Here is a 21255-nt window from a genome sequence, read left to right as displayed (position 1 = left end):
GAATGCGTCGAAAAAAGTCGATGATTATAGATTGTAATATCTGAATGATTTGTTTAGAATTAATTTGATTTTTTACGATCCGAGTCGAATATTGCAACTTTTCATTTTCGCTAACACTCCCTTTTAGTGACGTGGCGATTTTCCGATTAAAAAATGATGGAAATTTTCATAATTAAACACTTACTATCGAAAATGACGATATCTTTCAGATTGTTGATCTTATAAAGGGTTAAAGGGTTCGATTGTGAATCTGGTATAGCTCTCTTAAAAGTTAAGGAGTCGCTTAAAATTACGTCTATATTCTACATTCTCTTTATGTTATGTACACTTATTATTTATTTAGGCGAAAACTCCACACTTGTAAAATAAAAACCTTAAACTTTAGAGTTAGTTTAAGACAAGTTTTGAGCCGAGCTCTGTGGCTGCGACAGGATAGGTGACCGAGCGCTGAGATCAAAAGTACCATGATGTTGGTCGATATAGTGTCAAGGATTCGTTAGTACCAAGTTAATTAACACCCTATGAAAAATTCTAACCTTAGTCGTTTTTCGCTTGGTTCATTAGCTCGCTCTTTAATGGAATCTGTCAGCTTCGTTAGTTTGTCAAGCGCTTCAACTTGTCGGTTCAATTCCTAAACAAAAATTTTAATAAAGTATTTTAATACCCTTTAGCGTCTCTGGGGCGTTTATAAGACGCAATGCTATGGTGACTGAGTGTCACTATGCAGAAGTGAAAACTATGATTTAATAAAGGCTCCACCTTCTCCCCCCCCCCCAGCTGAAAACTTTTAATAGGTTAAGCCCACCGGCCACCGAAAAAATTTTGTCTACGTCCCTATTTTCAAAGTGTGCGTCCGGTTATTTCTGTCCAATCTCTGTGTCCTATCTTTGTGTCTCAATGTTGTGTCCCAATTTCTATGTTTACCTTCAGGGATGGTCCTAGACCCCGACAGAAGGCCTCTAGAAGAAGACCAAACCGGATTATGTGACACGGACTTGACATCTCAGATTTCAAGTGCCAGAAGAAAAAATGCCCAATTTTTCTAAAATAAAAGAAAGTTAAAAAAAAAGAATTGACGATAGATGTCAAGAGCGGCTCCTCATTCGTGCATTTTTCTTAAGACTTTTCTCATATGCTGACCTATTAAGAACTGTTCTTCAGTTCTAAGTGACCTTTTAAGAAGTGCTCTTCTATATTGACCTAACTTTTAAGAAGTGCTCTTCTATTCTGACCTAATAAGTGCTCTTTTATACTGACCTATTAAGAAGTGCTCTTCTATACTGACCTATTAAGAAGTGCTCTTCTATACTGACCTAGTAAGAAATGCTCTTCTATACTGACCTATAAAGATTTTAGAACTATTCTCCTATACTGACCTATTAAGAAGTGCTCTCCTATACTGACCTATTAAGAACTATTCTATACTGACCTATTAAGATTTTAGAACTATTCTCCTATACTGACCTATTAAGAAATGTTCTCCTATACTGACCTATTAAGAAGTGCTCTCCTATACTGACCTATTAAGAAGTGCTCTCCTATACTGACCTATTAAGAAGTGCTCTCCTATACTGACCTATTAAGAAGTGCTCTCCTGAGGAGTAGTTTAGAAAGAGGATTGTCCAAGTATTGTTCATATTTCAATGTTTGCACAAGCTGAAGTAAATACAGGCCTAGAAATAAAACATAAACTTTATTTGTAAATTTCAATCATCTTCAAAATTTAAGAAAATTCTAACATAAATGTTGAATATATAACCAGAAATAGTATGAAAGGTTAATAGAAATTTATTAACTAATGTAAAAATAGTCAAACTTACCTAATTCTTCATCTGAGAGTGATTTATCCAACCATTTTACAGCACACTTTCGCACTCGTAAATCCGCAAACTAAAATAATATAAAATAATTTCACAACAGAGAGTAAAGAAGCCCTTGCTGAGATTATGATCCAAAAATGCCATTGTCTGCGAAGAAGTTTGTATCCTGCGTAGAGACTAGTATCACACCTAACAGACCAGCCACTCCCAATATCATATGCCTACGTATAGACAAGTATCCTACCTTACAGTTCAGCAACTCCAGGGTTGTATGCGTAGAGACGAGTATCCTACCTTACAGCCAAAAACTAAGGATGTCTGCTAGGAGACTAGTATGCTACCTAACAGACCAATAACTCCCAATATGCCTGCGTATAGACTGGTATCCTACCTTACAGTCTAGCAACTCCAAATATGTCTGCGTAGAGACGAGTACCCTACCTTACAGTCAGGCAACTCCAAGGATGCTTGCGCAGAGACAAGTATCCTACCTTACAGTCCAGAAACTGCAAGTTTGTCTGGATAGAGACTAGAATCTTACCTTACAGTCCAACAACTTCAAGGATGTCTGCGTGGAGACTAGTATCCTACCTAGCAGTCGAACAACACCAAGTCTGCAAGCGTAGGGACTAGATCCTACCTTACAGTCCAACAACTCCAAGTATGTCTGGATGGAGACAAGTAGCCTACCTCACAGTCCAGCAACTCCAAATATGTCTGCGTAGAGACTTGTATCCTACCTTACAGTCCAGCAATTCTAAGTATGCCTGCGTAGTGACTGGTATCCTACCTTGCAGTCACGAAACTCCAAAGATGTCTGCGTAGAGACTGGTATCCTACCTTACAGTCAAGCAACTCCAAAGATGTCTGAGTAGACTGGTATCCTACCTTACACTCTAGCAACTCCAAATATGCCTGCGTAGAGACTGGTATCCTACCTTTCAGCCTAGAAACTCCAAATATGTCTGCGTAGAGACTGGTATTCTACCTTACAGTCCAGCAACTCCAAAGATGTCTGAGTAGACTGGTATCCTACCTTACACTCTAGCAACTCCAAATATGCCTGCGTAGAGACTGGTATCCTACCTTTCAGCCTAGAAACTCCAAATATGTCTGCGTAGAGACTGGTATTCTACCTTACAGTCCAGCAACTCCAAAGATGTCTACGTAGAGACTAATATCCTACCTTACAGTCTAGAAACTCCAAAGATGTCTGCGTAGACTGGTATCCTACCTTACAGTCTAGAAACTCCAAAGATGACTACGTAGAGAATGGTTTCCTACCTTACAGTCTAGCAACTCCAAAGATTTCTGCGTAGAGACTGGTATCCTACCTTACAGTCTAGCAACACCAAAGATGTCTGCGTAGAGACTGGTTTCCTTCCTTACAGTCTAGCAACTCCAAAGATGTCTGCGTAGAGACTGGTATCCTACCTTACAGTCCAGCAACTCCAAAGATGTCTGCGTAGAGACTGGTATCCTACCTTACAGTCCAGCAACTCCAAAGATGTCTGCGTAGAGACTGGTATCCTACCTTACAGTCCAGCAACTCCAAAGATGTCTGCGTAGAGACTGGTTTCCAATCCTCCAATAACATATAAACCTCAGAAACTTCGTCTCTAGACTCCCATTTTACAGCATCCAGCAACCTTAGAGAATAAAGGATTAACTTTTAACTCTGCCAGAGGTCAAAACTTCTGTGGTAATCTGTATATTTTGTGGTCAGAACAATTAAATTGTTTCTCTGAAGATCGGAAAAAAATGACGTTAATATGAAATAGAGCTGTTGTCACAGAGTTAACACCTAGATATCGAGATCAGGTGTTATAGATTAGCGCCATTTAAAAAAAAATCTAACCTCTAAATCAGTTTCAATTAAAAGTAAAATTGAAATATATTTCTAGGAACAGATACTTGAATCTCAGATGTAGAAAGGATAAGTATTAAGTACCTGGGTAAAATGTTTGGCATCTTCTTCAGATAATGCCTATAGGTCCAGAGTAGAACCTTCTCCTGTTCAGATATCTCAGACAAGGGATCCCGTAGCTAAACAAGATAAGTTATTTATCATACAAATATCCATAAAGCAGATCAGCAAAATATGGATGTGTTTAATTTAGTATGCTTGTGCCCAATATGGCCAGCAAAACATTGAATACTTATGAGAAATATAACTTGATAAAAACACTGGGTAACATAAAAATAGTAGCTTATCACTTAAGTTAACATTTAAACACAGACGTTCGTTTAGAATTGGAAAAAATTTAAAATAGCACGGGCCACGCCGGATACTTGAGCTGTTTCTGGTTAAACAGGTGGGAAAATAGCAATTTATCAAATAATTATTTATATGATTATCTTACCTCTATATCCTTGAGGACTAACCTATCCTTTTCAGACGGTCTTTCCGTCATTTTATCCATGCATTGACTAAAAGAAAAGTTCCAGAAAAATAAAATCTAATTAAATAAATATTACATTTTCTAGTTTTCCTTACTATTTGATTACCTGCTAATAAAAGAAGCGTAGTTTTTAATGGAATCGTAATCCGGGAAAAGAATAGGATTTGCACCTAAAAATAAATCATTTTACAAACTTTATAATGGTTTTATTTTAAGCGTTAGAGTTTTCCTTTGTGATTTTACATTATTAAAAATGAGTTTCCCAAGACCTCAATATCGCTTCTAATTTCGCTGAATCATATTTTTTAAAGGAAAAAATAAAGATTTTGAAGAAAAAAATTGAATGAACTTTGAATATTAAATAATAATTATGCAATCTTAAAATAATATACCGCTTCATAATATTTATGAAAAGCAAGGATTAAACTTACTTTTCTCGAACTCTAGTTCTAGCCTAGGAGAGTCTGTGTTAGGATTAGACCCAATGATACCGAGAGGGTTTAAGTAATCGTCAAATCCTTTAGGTACTCCCCAGAGGTAGAACGGAGTCTTATCACATAGTAACCTAGACAATAGACATATTAGAGATTGTTACAATTACTAGTAGTATTATCATTATTATCATTATTATTATCATTATTAACATTATTATTATTATTATCATTATTATCATTATTATCATTATTATCATTATCATTACTAAAGGACACCAAGAACAACTCAACATTCGCTGAAGTGCGGGATCGGCAGAAAAATAATGAGTTAAAGAAAATATGTGAAGACTGTTCATTTTCTTTTGTGGTTTCTCTGCAAAATTGACAAACGCATTTTTGGTTATAAGAGACGTTATCTTCAATCAGATTAAGGTTTCAAGGGTATCAGGTAAATCGGGCATTGTTATCTTTGCTTGAAGGTTCACTTAAATACACGCTCACAGTCTCTTTGAGAGAGAAAAACGCAATATTATTTCGTATCACTACATTTATCCGTATTAAAAACAGAAATAGTGTACTTACTTGTGTGTATAATCGAACATGTTCATGTTCCCCCAGGACAGCATTGTGGTCTCCTCCTTATCCTACATCAAACATGTCGTCATCAAGAATATAGACCTCGACCCTTTATAATTTTCTTAAAGAAATTGTTCGTGTGTGAAAAAGTGGCGTACACGGGGGGAGGGGAGATTTGGGGGCTCAGCCCCCCCCCCCCGTATCAGTAAAATCTTTGGTTTAAGCCCCCCTGAACACTGCTGTACCAAATTTGATATTTAAGATCCTTTCAAATACAAACTGAAGATTTAATTTCATTTCAAAGTTAATTTGAATTTTATCTCCAGGCTGGTCCAAGCTGGTCCTAGCTGGTCCAACCTGGTCCAACCTGGTCCAAGCTAGTCCTAGCTGGTCCAAGCTGGTCCCAGCTGGTCCAAACTGGTCCAAGCTGGTCCAAGCTGGTCCTAGCTGGTCCAAGCTGGTCCAAACTTGTCCAAGCTGGTTCAAGCTGGTCCAAGCAAAATAGACGGAAAGAAAAAATGAAACGATTTTTACAGAAAGTACTGCATGTTTGTATTGTATTGTATATACCTTGTTTCTACGTTGCTTCTTTGATGAACAGATGGATAAACATAGTTTAGCTGATCGAGGAATATCTGGAACCTGTTTACAAAACAATATTCAGCTTGAAACCGGTTTTCTATAGTGCTTGAAGGTACATTTTAGTATTTAAAAGACTTTTCTTGTATTATCATTTTCATGAAAGGTGCCGACAGGACCTTCATGCATCTGGTAAGTGTACAGAGGGTTTGTGGCAGTACGCCATTGAACTTGACCCATGCTTGGTGGTACACACTTTGGCCTGTGTGGCCAACCGCCAATGACACCCCGCTTCTCCCGTTGGGGATAGTGCGGTGACGTGGGCTCTACCCATGCCTCTCTTCGTACTAATAGGTGATTGGTATCTCAGTTGTTATGATCCTGCTTTTTAGACGGAATAAAATATACACAGATCTGGATTCAGGACAAAAAAAAACATGAAAAAAATCCACCTAACATTGAAAAGACAAACATCAAAGAAATTGAGTTGTCACGACAACAATTTTTCTCATCCCTATATCTTAGCAACCTGATTGTATAAATCTTTAATCTTTCAAACTTAGGTCTTTGATCTCACAAGTACTCTTAATTTAAAATGTCAAAGGTCTACGACATTGGGTTGCAAAGATAAAGGGATTAGAACATACGAGTTTGTGGCAAAAACTTAGTTCATTTAAAAAAAATGTAAATATTTTTTTTAAGTTTAATCTCCGATATGAAAGTTTAAAAATAAATTGTTTACCTTTATATCTAGATCAACCCATTCATCCCATTTAGGATTAGTATAATCAACCTAAAATTGTTATCATAAAATTAAATTTGTTTATAAAAGAACATTTCTAATCAATGGTATAAAAATGGTTAAACAAAATACTTACATGCTTTGTCTCCTTGATAATACAGAGGGGCTCTGTTCCATGGAATATACCTACTCTTACATAGATCATGTCCACATCCTAGATACATAGATATATATACTCTTATATAGATCATATCCACATCCTAGATAGATAGATATACATACTCTTACATAGATCATATCCACATCCTAGATACATAGATATATATACTCTTACATAGATCATATCCACATCCTAGATACATAGATATATATACTCTTACATAGATCATATCCACATCCTAGATACATAGATATATATACTCTTACATAGATCATTTCCACATCCTAGATACATAGATATATATACTCTTACATAGATCATATCCACATCCTAGAAACATAGATATATATACTCTTAAATAGATCAAATCCACATCCTAGATACATAGTTAAATATATTCTTACAAAGATCATATCCACATCATAGATACATAAATATATATACTCTTCCATAGATCATATCCACATCCTAGATACATAGATATATATACTCTTCCATAGATCCTATCCACATCCTAGATAGATATATATACTCTTCCATAGATCATATCCACATCCTAGATACATAGATATATATACTCCTCCATAGATCATATCCACATCCTAGATACATAGATATATATACTTGTCCATAGATCATATCCACATCCTAGATACATAGATATATATACTCTTACATAGATCATATCCACATCCTAGATACATGTATAGCTGAAAGGTAAATCTCAATTTTAGCTTCCATTTGTTTGTGTGGCGATATGTAAGAAATATGAATTGATAAAAAGATCTGAGAGGGAACCCCCAAACCGTCATCGTAAGGGTGCAGCACATCACCTTGGAATATTTATCTTCCTCTATTTATTTATGTATTTAAATTGCAAATATCTATATATATACAGGGTGAGTAAAAAAAAGTGTGATTTGCGGCGCCTGGTGCAAAAGTGTAACTTTTTTGTGCAATTCTTCTGTATGGTGTTTTTAAAAATATTTTTTGAAAATTTGTATTTTTTTGGTACTTCAATGGTCCAAAAAAAACCGAACCTTTTTTTCTTTCAAAATCAAAAGTTCAGAAACACAAAAATGTGTGAATAAATTGGTTCTATCGAAATCTTAAATTTTAAAAAGATTGTATCACAGAATCTCAGAAAATTTGCAAAATTGTAATTAGAATATTCGCAATTTTCAGTTCTGGTATAATTTTTACGGAAAAATTGTTTTTCAATGATTCTTAAGGTTTCAACTAAACAGCGTATATTTAATACTTTAGAGTATACTAAGAAGAAAGGAACTAGAGAATTAAAATAACTTTTCCTTAAAAATTAGCCCAGAACTAAAAATTGCGAATTTTCTTATTACAATTATGCCAATTTTCTGTGATTTTGTAATTCAATTTTAATAAATTTTAGATTTAGAGCGAAATAATATGAATGCACATTTTTGCTTTTCTAAACTTTTGATTTTGAGAGAAAAAAAAGATTCGCGGATTTTCTTTTGGCTCATGGGAGTACCAAAAAATTACAAAATTGAAAAAACACCATACAGGAGAGTTGCACAAAAAAAGGTACAATTTTGCAACGGGCGCCGCAAATCACACTTTTTCGACTCACCCTGTATATATATATATACATACACAAAGTTACCCGCAAAGAATGATACTTCAGAGACGACTGTAAGGACCTTAGTATAAGTATTTTTCCTTATATTCATGATTCCGTGAAACCATAAACTTGTATTTATCTTTGCAAAATCATTTAATAAAACATTAAAAGACTAAGTTGAAAAAAAAACATGATTTAACCGTCCGTTTGTCATAATTTTAGAGTGCTAGGTCGTTTTTTCAGTCTCATTTTTTGTGAGTACCCCTGTATATGAGTGAATCGACTAAAGGTAATTAGTTCCATACCTTGACATTGACGTAGTTTGCACTGATTATATGAACCCTGAAACATTCATAGATTTAGGTGGGTAAATAGATTGATGGATAGATAGATAGATAGATATGCAATGCAGGTAGATAAATAGGATAGATAAGTAAGTAAATAGATAGATAAATAAATAGATAGACAGATATTTCGGTAGATAGAAAGATAGATAGATAAATGAAAACAGACACATTGAGTTAGATAATGACTCGTCCAAACATACAATCAAATGTACTCATTTTCACGCAATAATCAATACTCAAAATACACTCCCTTATGTACTCCCTGATTTATTCCCTGATTTACTCCTTGATGTACTCCTTGATGTACTCCTTGATGTACTCCTTGATGTACTCCTTGATGTACTCCTTGATGTACTCCTTGATGTACTCCCTGATGTACTCCCTGATGTACTCTCTAATGTACTCCCAAATTTACTCCCCAATGTACTCCCTTGTGTACTCCCTACCTGAAAGTATGATTAACCCTCCAGAGTGAGTCCGTCTGTCCCTGGCTCTGGCTGATGTTCTTCCTCGAATATCCTAGAGAAATGCAAACTCAAGATTGTATTTCTCATTAAGGAAGTGCCAAAAATTTAAGGATTTGCTTAATTGATGGGAAACAGAGAATACTGATCAAAAATGTCAAACACGTGTTCAATTTTGTTAACTTTGCCATTTTATTTATTTTATTTCAACGATCGATTTTGCGCGATTACTTAGCATTAATACACCGTAAAAAATTGATATAAGCATGAAATAATCAATAAAATTGTCTCTATTATATTGCACTCTCAGCTCCCAATAACTCACTTTGGTCAGAAAACCTGACTAAAACTATTTGTATCTGATAGGAACTCTGTAAAGTATAATTTACCTGGGTTAAGAGCATTAGTAGAATCAAATTTAGTAATATTATTGTAAATAGTGTCTCGGGACATTATCATCAAATGCGGGGTCTCACGCTTCGTTATACATTGCCTAAATATACAAATATCTATAACATATTTAATGATCATTAACTTTGTAGGTGGAAAAGAAACCACAATTATATTACGAGTTATTAACTTAACCTTCCCCCCCCCCCTCTTAATGCTTCTTACCGCCTTTTGACCAACATTACAGACCTATGATTCCCCCAACAGAGGGAAATTATGTTACTCATCGTCCCTTTGGACAGTTATGTAAAATAACCACCCGTTCTGCAAAGTCTTTAGGAAAAAAATCTCGCATTTTCATTTCATAAGACGATAAAATTGTGTACAACTACTTTTTCGGGAGATTAAAAATTTGACTAACCACGGGTTCCCTCGACCAACCCTTAGTAAAGTAAAATTCCCTTAACTTCCCTGTAAGTAGTTGCAAATAATTATTAACTTCTTAAAACTTTATTCTTACCATTGCGTTCTCTAAGTGGTTCAACGCCAAAAATTAAGTTTTAAGGGAAAAAGTAATTTTCCTTTAAAGTGAATATTGACGTAATTGCAGAAATCCGCGAGTCACTTTTATAGAAAACCACAATTAAAATGTTCAAATAAAAAACAATTATATTTTATTATTTTTGTTATTCATTTTTGCCCCATCCTGAACTAAAAATAAAAACGAACGGACCTGATATATCGATACTGAGATATGGGACAAGATTTTAAGAAATATTGATCACTACCAGCCACCTTAAAATAAAATCAATTGATCAATCGAATCCTTCATTCACTTTAAATCAAAATCAGCAATATCAACAAAATAATTGTAAAAATCCATTACATAATTACATCATAAATACAATTTAAATTAGATAAAAAATTAATTGTACCTTAAGTAAATAATGATCATGAAACTGTTCCACTACCCTCCTCTTATCCTCAAGCTTGGGGTACTCCTTAGAGTTCTTGATAGACTTGAAGATTGCCTAATTTATCAAAGATTTATAATTTGCAAAGTGACAACTTTCCGAATCAATCAATCAATCAATCAATCGTATGAGACCTTGAACCTGACCTGTTTAATGATATTTAACGGATAATAGTTAAACCGCTGACCTTTTGACTGACATCTATTGACTAAAAAATAAAACTCTGACCTTTTCTGATTGATGACATCTAGTAGTGTAAAATTAACCATGGCATTTTTAATGCCATTCAGCAGTCAAAAGTTAAAGGGACCGTTCACTAATTTGGGTAATTTCAAGGTAAACTAATTAGCCTATTAGCTAATCATTGGTATTAGACTTAATTCTCAAAGATATCTATGACCGGAGAAAAGCCGATTTATTTAGAATTTCAGCGGAAAGGAATGATACCTTTGCATTGACACTATTTAAACGTTTTTTCAGTAACAACAGTCCAATAAAATCTAAAATTATCATATTTCAATGACATCATGTGTCAGCCATTTTATAACAAAAAATGAAATCTTTCGATTTTATAATTAGCAAGAAAATAAGAGTTTTCGTGCTCAATCATGATTTAACAAATTGAAACGTTTATACAAAGACGACTTTCTCTCTCAGACAAACCGGTTCCTAGATTCCAACTCTTCAAATCAAGGGGATTCCTGAGGAAGTAGGAAAAACGTATAAAACCGTCAAATGTTTAAAAAAAAGTAATATTTTTAAAATTAGAAATTTAAAATGATTTTTAAAAAAATTTGCAGATTTAAGATATCTACAATTAGATAAAACAATTTAATTTAACATTTGAAATTTTTTTATTACATAATTAAGACAAAGAGTATCAAATAGTGTAAATGCAAAGGTATCATGACATCTATTGACTAACAACTCTGACCTACTTAATGAATAATGATATCTAGCGCTGAATTGATAAAACTCAGAACTCTGACCACTTTTATGACATCTATTGCCTAAAAGTTTAAACTTTGACCTCTTTAAAGATATATAACGCTGAATTGTTAAAACTTAGAACTCTGACCTCTTTTATAACATCTATTGACTAAAAGTTTAAACTTTGACCTCCTTAAAGATATCTAGCGGTGTATAATTAAAACTCTAACCTCTTATATGACATCTATTGACTAAAAGTTAAAAGTCTGACCTTCTTAATGATATCTAACGGTGTATATTAAAAACTCTAACCTCGTATTTGACATCTATTGACTAAAAATTAAAACTCTGACCTCTTTAATGACGTCTAGTGGTGTTGATGTTGGCAGAACAGCAACTGTGTATTTCTGCTTCTGGCACTGAGCGGTCAGCTGCCAGATTGCAATTAGGATAGAACCTAACACAAGATTAGACTATAAAATTTACTTATTTCAATGACTAATCTAATTTACAATAGTAAACAATTAGGAACTTTTGAGAGCAAAAAAAAACTAGATATATATTTGGATCTAATGATTCCAAGGGAAATAATAACAAAGTATTTACATTTGACAACCAAAAATGTATTGGACTGTATAAATATGTAAATATAAATGTATGGGAATGCAAATATAAATGTATCGGACTATACAAATATGTAAATATAAATGTATCGGACTGTATAAATATGTAAATATGAATGTATCGGACTGTACAAATATGTAAATATAAATGTATCGGACTGTATAAATATGTAAATATAAATGTATCGGACTGTATACAAATATGTAAATATAAATGTATCGGACTATACAAATATGTAAATATAAATGTATCGGACTGTACAAATATGTAAATATAAATGTATCGGACTGTATAAATATGTAAATATAAATGTATCGGACTATACAAATATGTATATATAAATGTATCGGATTGTACAAATATGTAAATATAAATGTATCGGACTGTACAAATATGTAAATATAAATGTATCGCACTATACAAATATGTATATATAAATGTATCGGACTATACAAATATGTAAATATAAATGTATCGGACTGTACAAATATGTAAATATAAATGTATCAGACTATACAAATATGTAAATATAAATGTATCGGAATGTACAAATATGTAAATATAAATGTATCGGACTATACAAATATGTAAATATAAATGTATCGGACTGTATAAATATGTAAATATAAATGTATCGGACTGTATAAATATGTGAATATAAATGTATCGGACTGTATAAATATGTAAATATAAATGTATCGGACTGTATAAATATGTAAATAATAATGTATCGGACTGTTCAAATATATATATATAAATGTATCGGACTATACAAATATGTAAATATAAATGTATCGGACTGTATAAATATGTATATATAAATGTATTACAAATATGTAAATATAAATGTATCGGACTGTACAAATATGTAAATATAAATGGAGAAAAAGACCTTTTTCTAGCTTATCAGCTAGACTTTTAGGAAGATCTGGATACTGCTCAATTTCAGGGGGATGCTCGTACAAAACCTGATGGGAATAATATCAATCAATCAACCAATCAATCAATTAATCAATCAATCAATTAATCAATCAGAAGTCATTCGATCTATCAATCAAACAACAACCAACCAACCAAAAGTTATCTAACAAACAAGCAAACTAATTAGGAATAAACTTTCATAAAATGCTGATTACTTCAAGCCCACTGTGATGAATTCCGCTCACTACAAAACCCACTGTGTATTATAATACCTGTGATTCATCCCCATTCCTTTGTCTTTCTTCAATAGCAGACTTACATACGCTCAGAATATTTTTTCTAGATTACAATTATTGCTATATTTTTTATTTAGAGACATTTAGAGACATTTATAGACATGTATAGCCATTTATAGACATTTATAAACATTTTTAGACATTTATAGACAGTTGGAGACATTTGGAGACATTTAAAAACATTAAAAGACATTTAGAGACATTTGGCGACATTTGGCAACAGTTAAAGACGTTCTGAGAAGTTTACAGACTTTAAGAGAGAGATATAGACACATCAGAGAAATTCATTGACAATTTCAAACATTTATGGACATTTTGAAACAGTTAAAGATGTAATTAGGGATTTCATTCCATTAAATTAATTTCAAACCTGAATTCCATAACCTCCGAGTTCTTGTTCATTTCATCGTCCAGCTCGTGAATAGGGATTCCTGTACAATCAAAAATTAAAGAATGTTTTCCAGGCCTTTATCCATAGTTATTCACGAAGTGAATCTTGATCATCTTATTTTTGCCCCGTGTAATCACTGAAGTTTCATAACATTTTCTCAATTTCTCTCTACTTTTTGCCCATTTTTCTACATTTCACAACGGTGTTTCAACAATTTTCCTGTTTTAGAAACTATTTTCATTTTCAGAATGTTTCATTACGTTTCCTGCTTTGGTTTGCAAATGTTCCCAAGACTTTAAGTTTATAACGCTTACGTACCTAGAGCGACCCCAATATCATATTTAAGCATTTTTTCCTCCTTGTTTCCTGCCGGCTCAACAATCTAAAATAAAACAATTCCTATAACAAAATCAGGTGTCATGTGTAGAGTTAACAGAGACGGAGAAACAAGAATGTAACATTATTAAAAGAAGAATGAAAATTCAAGTTTTACAAAATCGTCTGCGCACCTTGTCCAAATCTACCTCAAACCCATACATATTAACACTTGAAAAGTGACTATAAGATGTGGAACAACTAGACTCTTTTCCACATAAAATATGAGGGATTTACACCATGAAGTAAAACAAAGGTTGGTCGCCATTGGGACGGTTGAAAAAAAAATATTACATGAATGTCACCTTAAGAACGGACTGAAATTATAGGGATTTATACCATGACATTTTTAAGCAAAGTCACCTTTCACCTTAAGAACGGGCTGGAACAGACGAAGATCACAAAGACGTCTTGTCTCGTCATAATACTCCTCTCTTTCAGCATCCTAGGATAGATATAATGGATTACAAAATCCAGAACACCCAAACCAGGCAATATAACTATGGCCTCGTAGTTTACATAAATTGTATTGTGAGTTCTCACTCAGTGCAACAAATAGTTTTATTTTATCTGACAAGTTTTGATTTAGATTGAAACAAAATTTATTTTAAAGGAATTAAATGGGAACAAGAATTTTGCTCGAAGGTGAATAAATTAAAATTTTTGTTCTCTGATTATGATAATTGATATGGACGGAAAAGTAAAAGTAAATAATTATCCCCCCCCCCCAAACGTAACGGGAAGGGAATGATTTTTAAAGATCTGGAGGAAAATATACAACCTGAAATAAATACAAAGATAAACGTTCAAATGAATACCTGAGTAATTGAAACAAAAATATAAGCTGAAGGTTCTTGAAGTTTATGATACAATGGATACTGTTCCGCTACACCCCATAGTTCCTTCTTTATATTCTCCAGGGATGTATCCCGCAAACATCTGCAAACAAAATCAAATTATAATACAAGCTGAAGAGCCAGGCGTTTTTTAGGCTATGTTACTTCCACCCATTGGTTCTCTTAAAAAAGTTAGCCAATATTTACAAACAAGCCAAATTTATATATAGATATATATAAGCGAAGAGTTTTATTGTATAGAATTATCGGCCAGATTTACGTTTCCAAATTGAATTTCACTGAGGAACTTTGAATTTATTAATTTTTGGATAAAAAAGTTTAAATATTTCGGACTAAAATTCAGACCAGAAAAAATATTTAAGAATCATATGACGCAACCTACTCTTACATTAATGAAACAGTTAATGTTAATTCCCTTATTTTCCATTTGTATATGAAGTGACATGTCCGATTCACATCGGTGCGATTTAAACCTTTGGCGGGTCAAGTGTTACGTGTATTTTCTTATTTTCGTGACTGAAAATTTATTGCCTGGAAACCGCGAGTGTACACTTACAAATAGTATTCCGGAACTTTTCTTTGATAATTATAATATCTACTATCTACGTCACGGAAAGGAAAACGTTGTACGTCACGGGTTGTTTAAAATTACGTTTACAGTCCCTTTGTGTAGAAGGGTTGCATAAATTTTATAAACACGTTCATCAAAATCTTGTAAAAAAAGGTTTCTATTACCTGAGTGGAACAATAACCCCGTTAGGAAGAAGACAGTCAACATAAACACTCTCCGGCATAAGATGGTGCCCCCATAGTTCCCCAGACGACGGAGCCATTCTACAACAAATATTAAAATAAAAAATATAAAATAATATTAAAAAAAATAACAAATAAAAAATCCCTCCAAAGATGAGAGAACAGAGAGGAAGAAGAAGACGACATTGTGGGTGTGTAAAAAACAAAAAGTATTTATCAGTGAAGCGATCTGAAAGTCAACCCCCCCCCCTTTCTTTATTCCAAAAACCAAACAGAAGTAAAATACGAGAAATTACTAGGTCTCATAAGTTTCATGTACAACAATATTTCAAATTGCATTTGTATATTTTTGCGAATTATTTTTCTCGTTTTTATATGCTACAATTAGTACAAATATTCAGTCAAATAAGATCTGTATTATAGCTGTAATGTACAAATAAAGTTTACATTGTATACAAAACTACAAGGATCATACACTGCAGGTAAGGTTAGTGAATGGTCAAATTGATAAATTTTAACAAAAAATGTCGACATTCTTTGTTTTCAAAAATACACCAAATAAAAAAGAAGAATCTGGGAAAGATATTATTTCTTGGATAACAATGAAAGAATCATCAGTGCCCTGAAATTGTTACTAGAAAGAGCACCATGGATGCCAAGTAAATTGAAAAATGAAGAAGGTTTTCTAGACAACTAACAAGGAAGATGTTTCCTATAAAACTAGATCAACGAAACAAGATAATTTAAACTGTATTTATTATTAAATACAGCTACTCAGCACATTCCTTTACATTTCTTGTTAATCAATCGGAATTCAGTCTATGTCATTTTTACACACATTGCAGTACAATAAAAAAATATATTTTCAATAACACTTTTGTGGCATTTCAACTATCATCGTCTATGCCATTTTTACACACATTGCAGTACAATAAAAAAAATCTTTAATAACACTATTATGGCACTTCAACTATCATCAGTCTATGTCATTTTTACACACATTGCAGTACGATAAAAAAGTATATTTTTAATAACACTATTGTGGCACTTCAACTATCATCAGTCTATGTCATTTTTACACAGATTGCAGTACGATAAAAAGATATTTTCAATAACACTTTTGTGGCACTTTAACTATCATCAGTCTATGTCATTTTTACACATATTGCAGTACGATAAAAAAGATATTTTCAACAACACTTTTGTGGCACTTCACTTTACAAGTTTCATTATCGATTCACAATCAATCTGAGATAATAATAAGAGAATACTGAGTCACATGAATTAACATGCTGACATAGTTACGATTCATTTAAAGGGACTGTACGCGTAATATCAAGTGAACCTCTATGCACATATGGCAATGACCGTTTCACAAAAGTACCCCTAACAGCTTTGTCTGATCAAGTATGAATTAGATTTCAATGTTTAGAATTTTAAAAACTATTTTTTTTAATTGAGGTTCCTCTTCAAAGAGACATGCGCATTTCTACAGCGGGAAAGCATATATTTAGAAATTATCAGAATTTAACCATTTAAAACCTAAACAAACGTCAAAATCTTCCAAATTAATGTTCAGATAAAGCTTAAGGGTTCAAAAGTACCGTTGTGAATCGAACATTTCAATCTTTGGGGGTCAATTAAAATTACGTGAACAATACCTTTAATATCAACACAGATTTAAGTAAACACAAGTACCTGCACACTTCACTAACAGTAGAAATACTTACTTTTTGAAAGGTATAAGGTAACCTTCTCTTAATAAAGTTAAAACCACATTTTACTTAACTTCAACTTCTGAAAAATTATCAGTATACAAAAAAATCAGCATTTATCAGCGGCCATCACAAAGTTTAAATCAACGTTCAACACGTTGTATTGAGCCAAAAAATTAAACAATTAATGGAAAAATTTAAATAAGTATTATAAATTCTACAGTGATAACCAGAATGCAAATTTTTAGCTTTTTTAACTTTAGCCCAATGAGCATGAGACACAGAAATTGTGCAGTATAAACAGACGCATTTAACTAAATTACTGATTAATTAAGTGTCTAATAAAACTATTTGCAGTATTGCTATAATGTTTTATTCCTAATCCATTGTTTTCTGGTTATCACTTTAATGTGAAAAACATGCAATTATAATAAATAATTATTTCTACAATATGTAATTAATATTAATTTAATAATTGTGATTAATTGCTACTAGCTGCTACTAGTTTCAAGTGTAGTAATAATTCCAGCTTGTTCCTCAGTAAATGTCGCTCCAACCACTTTTGTCATCTGCAAAAGGTTTTATTAAGTTAAAGTAAACAACCTTTGTAAAAACAGAAATACACTTTCTTCAAAATTGTAAACGTAACTTTAGACAGCACATTAATAAAAGTATTATAATCGTTATGATTAATAATCTCACACAATTTTTTGCAGAAATTCCCGAAATTTTGATTTTAGTTAGCAAACCTCAAACAGAATCACTTAGAATTTGGATGCGGATCCAGATCCTGAATCCGTCCTGAAAAATGAATCCTGGTTTAGATTCTGATCCTTCATGTAAAAAAAATACTGATTTATTTTAATGAGACACAAAATTCTGAACCCATATATTTTTTTCATTTCCTTTCTTAGCTGAAACTTAACTGACCATTCAGATATCAACTGGGGTTATCTTTTCTCTTTTTAGTTTTTTTGTAAATTAATTGTTGCTGATCCAGCAGATATGGATCATAAGGAATCATAAGGAAATGAAATCTGAAAAAGAAGCCCCGCTATGGACCCCCCAGACCGCCTCCAGGCGCATGCAGCACTGTCCCGCCTCTGCTCTAACTGGACCTTTACACCCAAAACAGTTACTCCATAAGCGCTCAGGAATATTAATTTGAAAAATTATTTTCCCTTGGCAAGGGGGGGAGGGGCTGAAAGATTCCGAAGATTTGAGGAGGTGGAAAAGAAAAATTGTTTACCGGCTGGTAAGCCCCCCCCCCCCTGGATACTTCTTAATTTTAAGCATTCATTTTTTATAATTCCTAAATCCCTAAATCCCTAGTTATCCTAGATTCAGGAAACATTTATTGCATATTGGACAAAAATATCATTTTAATGATATTTTTCAAGAAAATATATACCCTGCAATCACTGCCTAAAGTTACACTATGTTAATTAATATTTAAACCTCTAAATAGTTCTGAGCACATCTCATTATACATCTATCCTCTCGTCCTAAAACCTGAAATAAATGTTTATGTTATTTTTACTGTAAAAGTATTTTAAGCAGTGCTTAGAATCCGGATCCATTGAATCCGCTACATTTTGGATCCACGGATCCAGTTCGGGGGCAAAATATCGACGAAAAACACTGGAGGAAAAAAAACTTTACACTCTCAAATCCCAAATCTGAACTGATGAAAATAGAGCGATTATTACAATTTTTTACCTTTATATGGTTCATAGTCTAAGCATAAAAATAAGCGAAAAAAAAAGAAAATAATTTGAAACTTCTTATTTTGTAAAAGAAATCTCCAGTATCCGGATCCGCTTCAAAATTAAACAGATCCGAAGCATTGATTTAAGGAATGTGAATTCAGTGAACCTTGGAATTGACAGAGACCGGCAGGCAACGGCTTAAAGGGACTGTTTTTGCAATTATCAGTGAATTTCTGAAATAACTTCTATGGAGAAACCACAATGAAAATTATCAGCGTTCAAAAATACAAAAATGGATATCTAATTCATGCTTTTAAGCTTTTACGGTTACCGCCGTGGATCACACATTCCACTTTACAAATAGAAACTCACATGAAACTACTCTTACAGTCCTTTTATGAGACTGATTATCAATTAATCAATCAATCAGAGGTTTAGGTATGTCCTACTTTTCACAAATTATTTTATATTTCAATTATTACGTAGAATAGGTGTGAAGGGATCATTTCTTACTTAGGGATGCATAGTTAAGAAACAAAAACAAAAGATTGGATTCCAATTTCTTGGTATGTATTCATGTACAATGTTCGACTGAATAAAAGAAAAAATGATGAGTTTAAGTTCAAGGATTACCTGATCTGAACCAAAATCCCAAACACATCTTCATGAGAAATATTTTATTAAAACAAACAAAAATTAATTTTAATTATCATTTGTTCAGACTGCTCAATTCTCATTCTTCAATTCAATATTTAAAAATCATTTGGATATTATTTAATTTATGGTGATTACCCAGATTTTTGCCCCCCTCCCCCCTGCACAGTGCAGCGTCCGGCTCCCTAGCATATCTTAGCCGCAACGGTCGACCCCTTCCCCCTTGCCAGTCCTAGTGGCAGCGCTCGGCTCCCTTAGCCTATCCTAGCCGCAGCGCTAGGCCCCAAAAACTGGCTGAACTTAACCTAACCAATAATTGATAAAAAATACATAATAAACGCGTTAAAAATAGGATCAAGTATAGTTCTACTTGGAGTTGGCTGTGAAGGTCCAAAAATCGGTATACCCTAAGTTTTTGTTAACTTAAGAATTTGAATAAAACTAAGCAGTGTAAAATGTCTACACTTTGCTGAGAAGAAAAATATTATCATTGAAGAAGAAAAAACTTAAGAGGAAAAGATGTTTTAATGTTGTTGAATATTCTCCCTGTCGAAGCAGATCTCTGACATTGTATTGTAGATTTTAGAAAACTCTTTAAATGTGTCGTAATCACTCTCAGACGTCTTGTTCACTTTCTAAATATAAATAGGTTAAAATCAAAAATTTTAGATCTGAGCATTTGATGTCTATATGTCTATATGTTTTTATGTCTATATGTTTATGTTTAGATTATTTTCATGAAGAAAATTTCAGACGGTTTTCTTTTGAAATTCATAAGGGTGCAAATACCACATTAATATGCAGAAAATATTATTATCTATATAATAAAACAAGGCATTCATATATATGTTGCCTATAGCCGGCAAAACAACTGGAACGATTTGGCTGAAATTTTTTTTTTTTTTTTTCCACGGGCAGATTCAGGCCCTTCAGCTAGTATTCGATATTTACGAATTTCGATGCATTTTGGTCGAGTATATTGTTTTCTTTCAGTATATTTTCTTTGCTTTTTATTTTTCGACATATTCTTTTTTGTTTAATTTGGCCTATCTGTTTACTTTTTATGCAATCTTTTTTTGGCTCTTTTTGTCCCAACAATAGAAACTAGAACATTTTTTAGAATTTTTTTACATACTTCTCATATCTAGATATTATAAATGATAATTTCCCTGAGAGCGGTTTTAGCATTCCCCTCCTATCAATTTTGTACATAACTTTTTATCGATTTTAAGTAGTTTTAAGGCACACATGGATAAAGCTTGACATGTGGCCGCAGCGCTCGACCCCCTAGCCTATCCTAGCCGCAGCGCTAGGCCCAGAAACTGTCCTAACCTAACACTGAAATAATGCAAAATATATATTTTTGTTGAAAATAGTTGAAATCAAGGTCATGTAAAAAATTGACAGGAGGGGGAAATGGGGCCGAGGTTCAAAAAATGTTCTCTAGGACAGAACCCGGGTCCATCCTAGTGAACGACTTTTGGACCCCCCCCCCCCCCCCCCCCCCCCCCCCCCCCCCCCCCCCCCTACTTTTTAAAAAAAATT

At 33.1% G+C, this 21255-nt stretch overlaps 1 protein-coding gene across 1 annotated transcript in view; it reads right to left on the bottom strand.

Annotated features, from left to right (window-relative positions):
* LOC111700386 (phosphatidylinositol 4,5-bisphosphate 3-kinase catalytic subunit alpha isoform) overlaps nucleotides 1-21255 on the bottom strand; it is a 44085-nt gene that overhangs the window by 10121 nt on the left and 12709 nt on the right. Inside the window, exons 2-29 of the mRNA XM_023471272.1 lie at nucleotides 20785-20790; nucleotides 17363-17432; nucleotides 15615-15713; nucleotides 14841-14961; nucleotides 14393-14467; nucleotides 13966-14029; nucleotides 13627-13687; nucleotides 13233-13299; nucleotides 12932-13007; nucleotides 11769-11872; nucleotides 10447-10542; nucleotides 10245-10306; nucleotides 9511-9614; nucleotides 9104-9176; nucleotides 8616-8652; nucleotides 6690-6767; nucleotides 6554-6604; nucleotides 5803-5874; nucleotides 5239-5300; nucleotides 4654-4787; nucleotides 4329-4392; nucleotides 4184-4250; nucleotides 3772-3866; nucleotides 3355-3469; nucleotides 1821-1890; nucleotides 1577-1673; nucleotides 925-1042; nucleotides 537-631 (exon numbers count right to left, since the gene is read on the bottom strand). Of these exons, the coding sequence (XP_023327040.1) occupies nucleotides 537-631; nucleotides 925-1042; nucleotides 1577-1673; nucleotides 1821-1890; nucleotides 3355-3469; nucleotides 3772-3866; nucleotides 4184-4250; nucleotides 4329-4392; nucleotides 4654-4787; nucleotides 5239-5300; nucleotides 5803-5874; nucleotides 6554-6604; nucleotides 6690-6767; nucleotides 8616-8652; nucleotides 9104-9176; nucleotides 9511-9614; nucleotides 10245-10306; nucleotides 10447-10542; nucleotides 11769-11872; nucleotides 12932-13007; nucleotides 13233-13299; nucleotides 13627-13687; nucleotides 13966-14029; nucleotides 14393-14467; nucleotides 14841-14961; nucleotides 15615-15712 (2156 nt within the window). The 5' untranslated portion in view covers nucleotide 15713; nucleotides 17363-17432; nucleotides 20785-20790. The remainder of the gene's footprint in view (nucleotides 1-536; nucleotides 632-924; nucleotides 1043-1576; nucleotides 1674-1820; nucleotides 1891-3354; nucleotides 3470-3771; nucleotides 3867-4183; nucleotides 4251-4328; nucleotides 4393-4653; nucleotides 4788-5238; nucleotides 5301-5802; nucleotides 5875-6553; nucleotides 6605-6689; nucleotides 6768-8615; nucleotides 8653-9103; nucleotides 9177-9510; nucleotides 9615-10244; nucleotides 10307-10446; nucleotides 10543-11768; nucleotides 11873-12931; nucleotides 13008-13232; nucleotides 13300-13626; nucleotides 13688-13965; nucleotides 14030-14392; nucleotides 14468-14840; nucleotides 14962-15614; nucleotides 15714-17362; nucleotides 17433-20784; nucleotides 20791-21255) is intronic.

This window comes from Eurytemora carolleeae, unplaced genomic scaffold (assembly GCF_000591075.1).
Source record: "Eurytemora carolleeae unplaced genomic scaffold, Eaff_2.0 scaffold352, whole genome shotgun sequence".
NCBI classification, from domain to species: domain Eukaryota; kingdom Metazoa; phylum Arthropoda; class Copepoda; order Calanoida; family Temoridae; genus Eurytemora; species Eurytemora carolleeae.
Note: the sequence above shows the minus strand (reverse complement) of the source record. Positions and strands in the feature narration are given on the sequence as shown.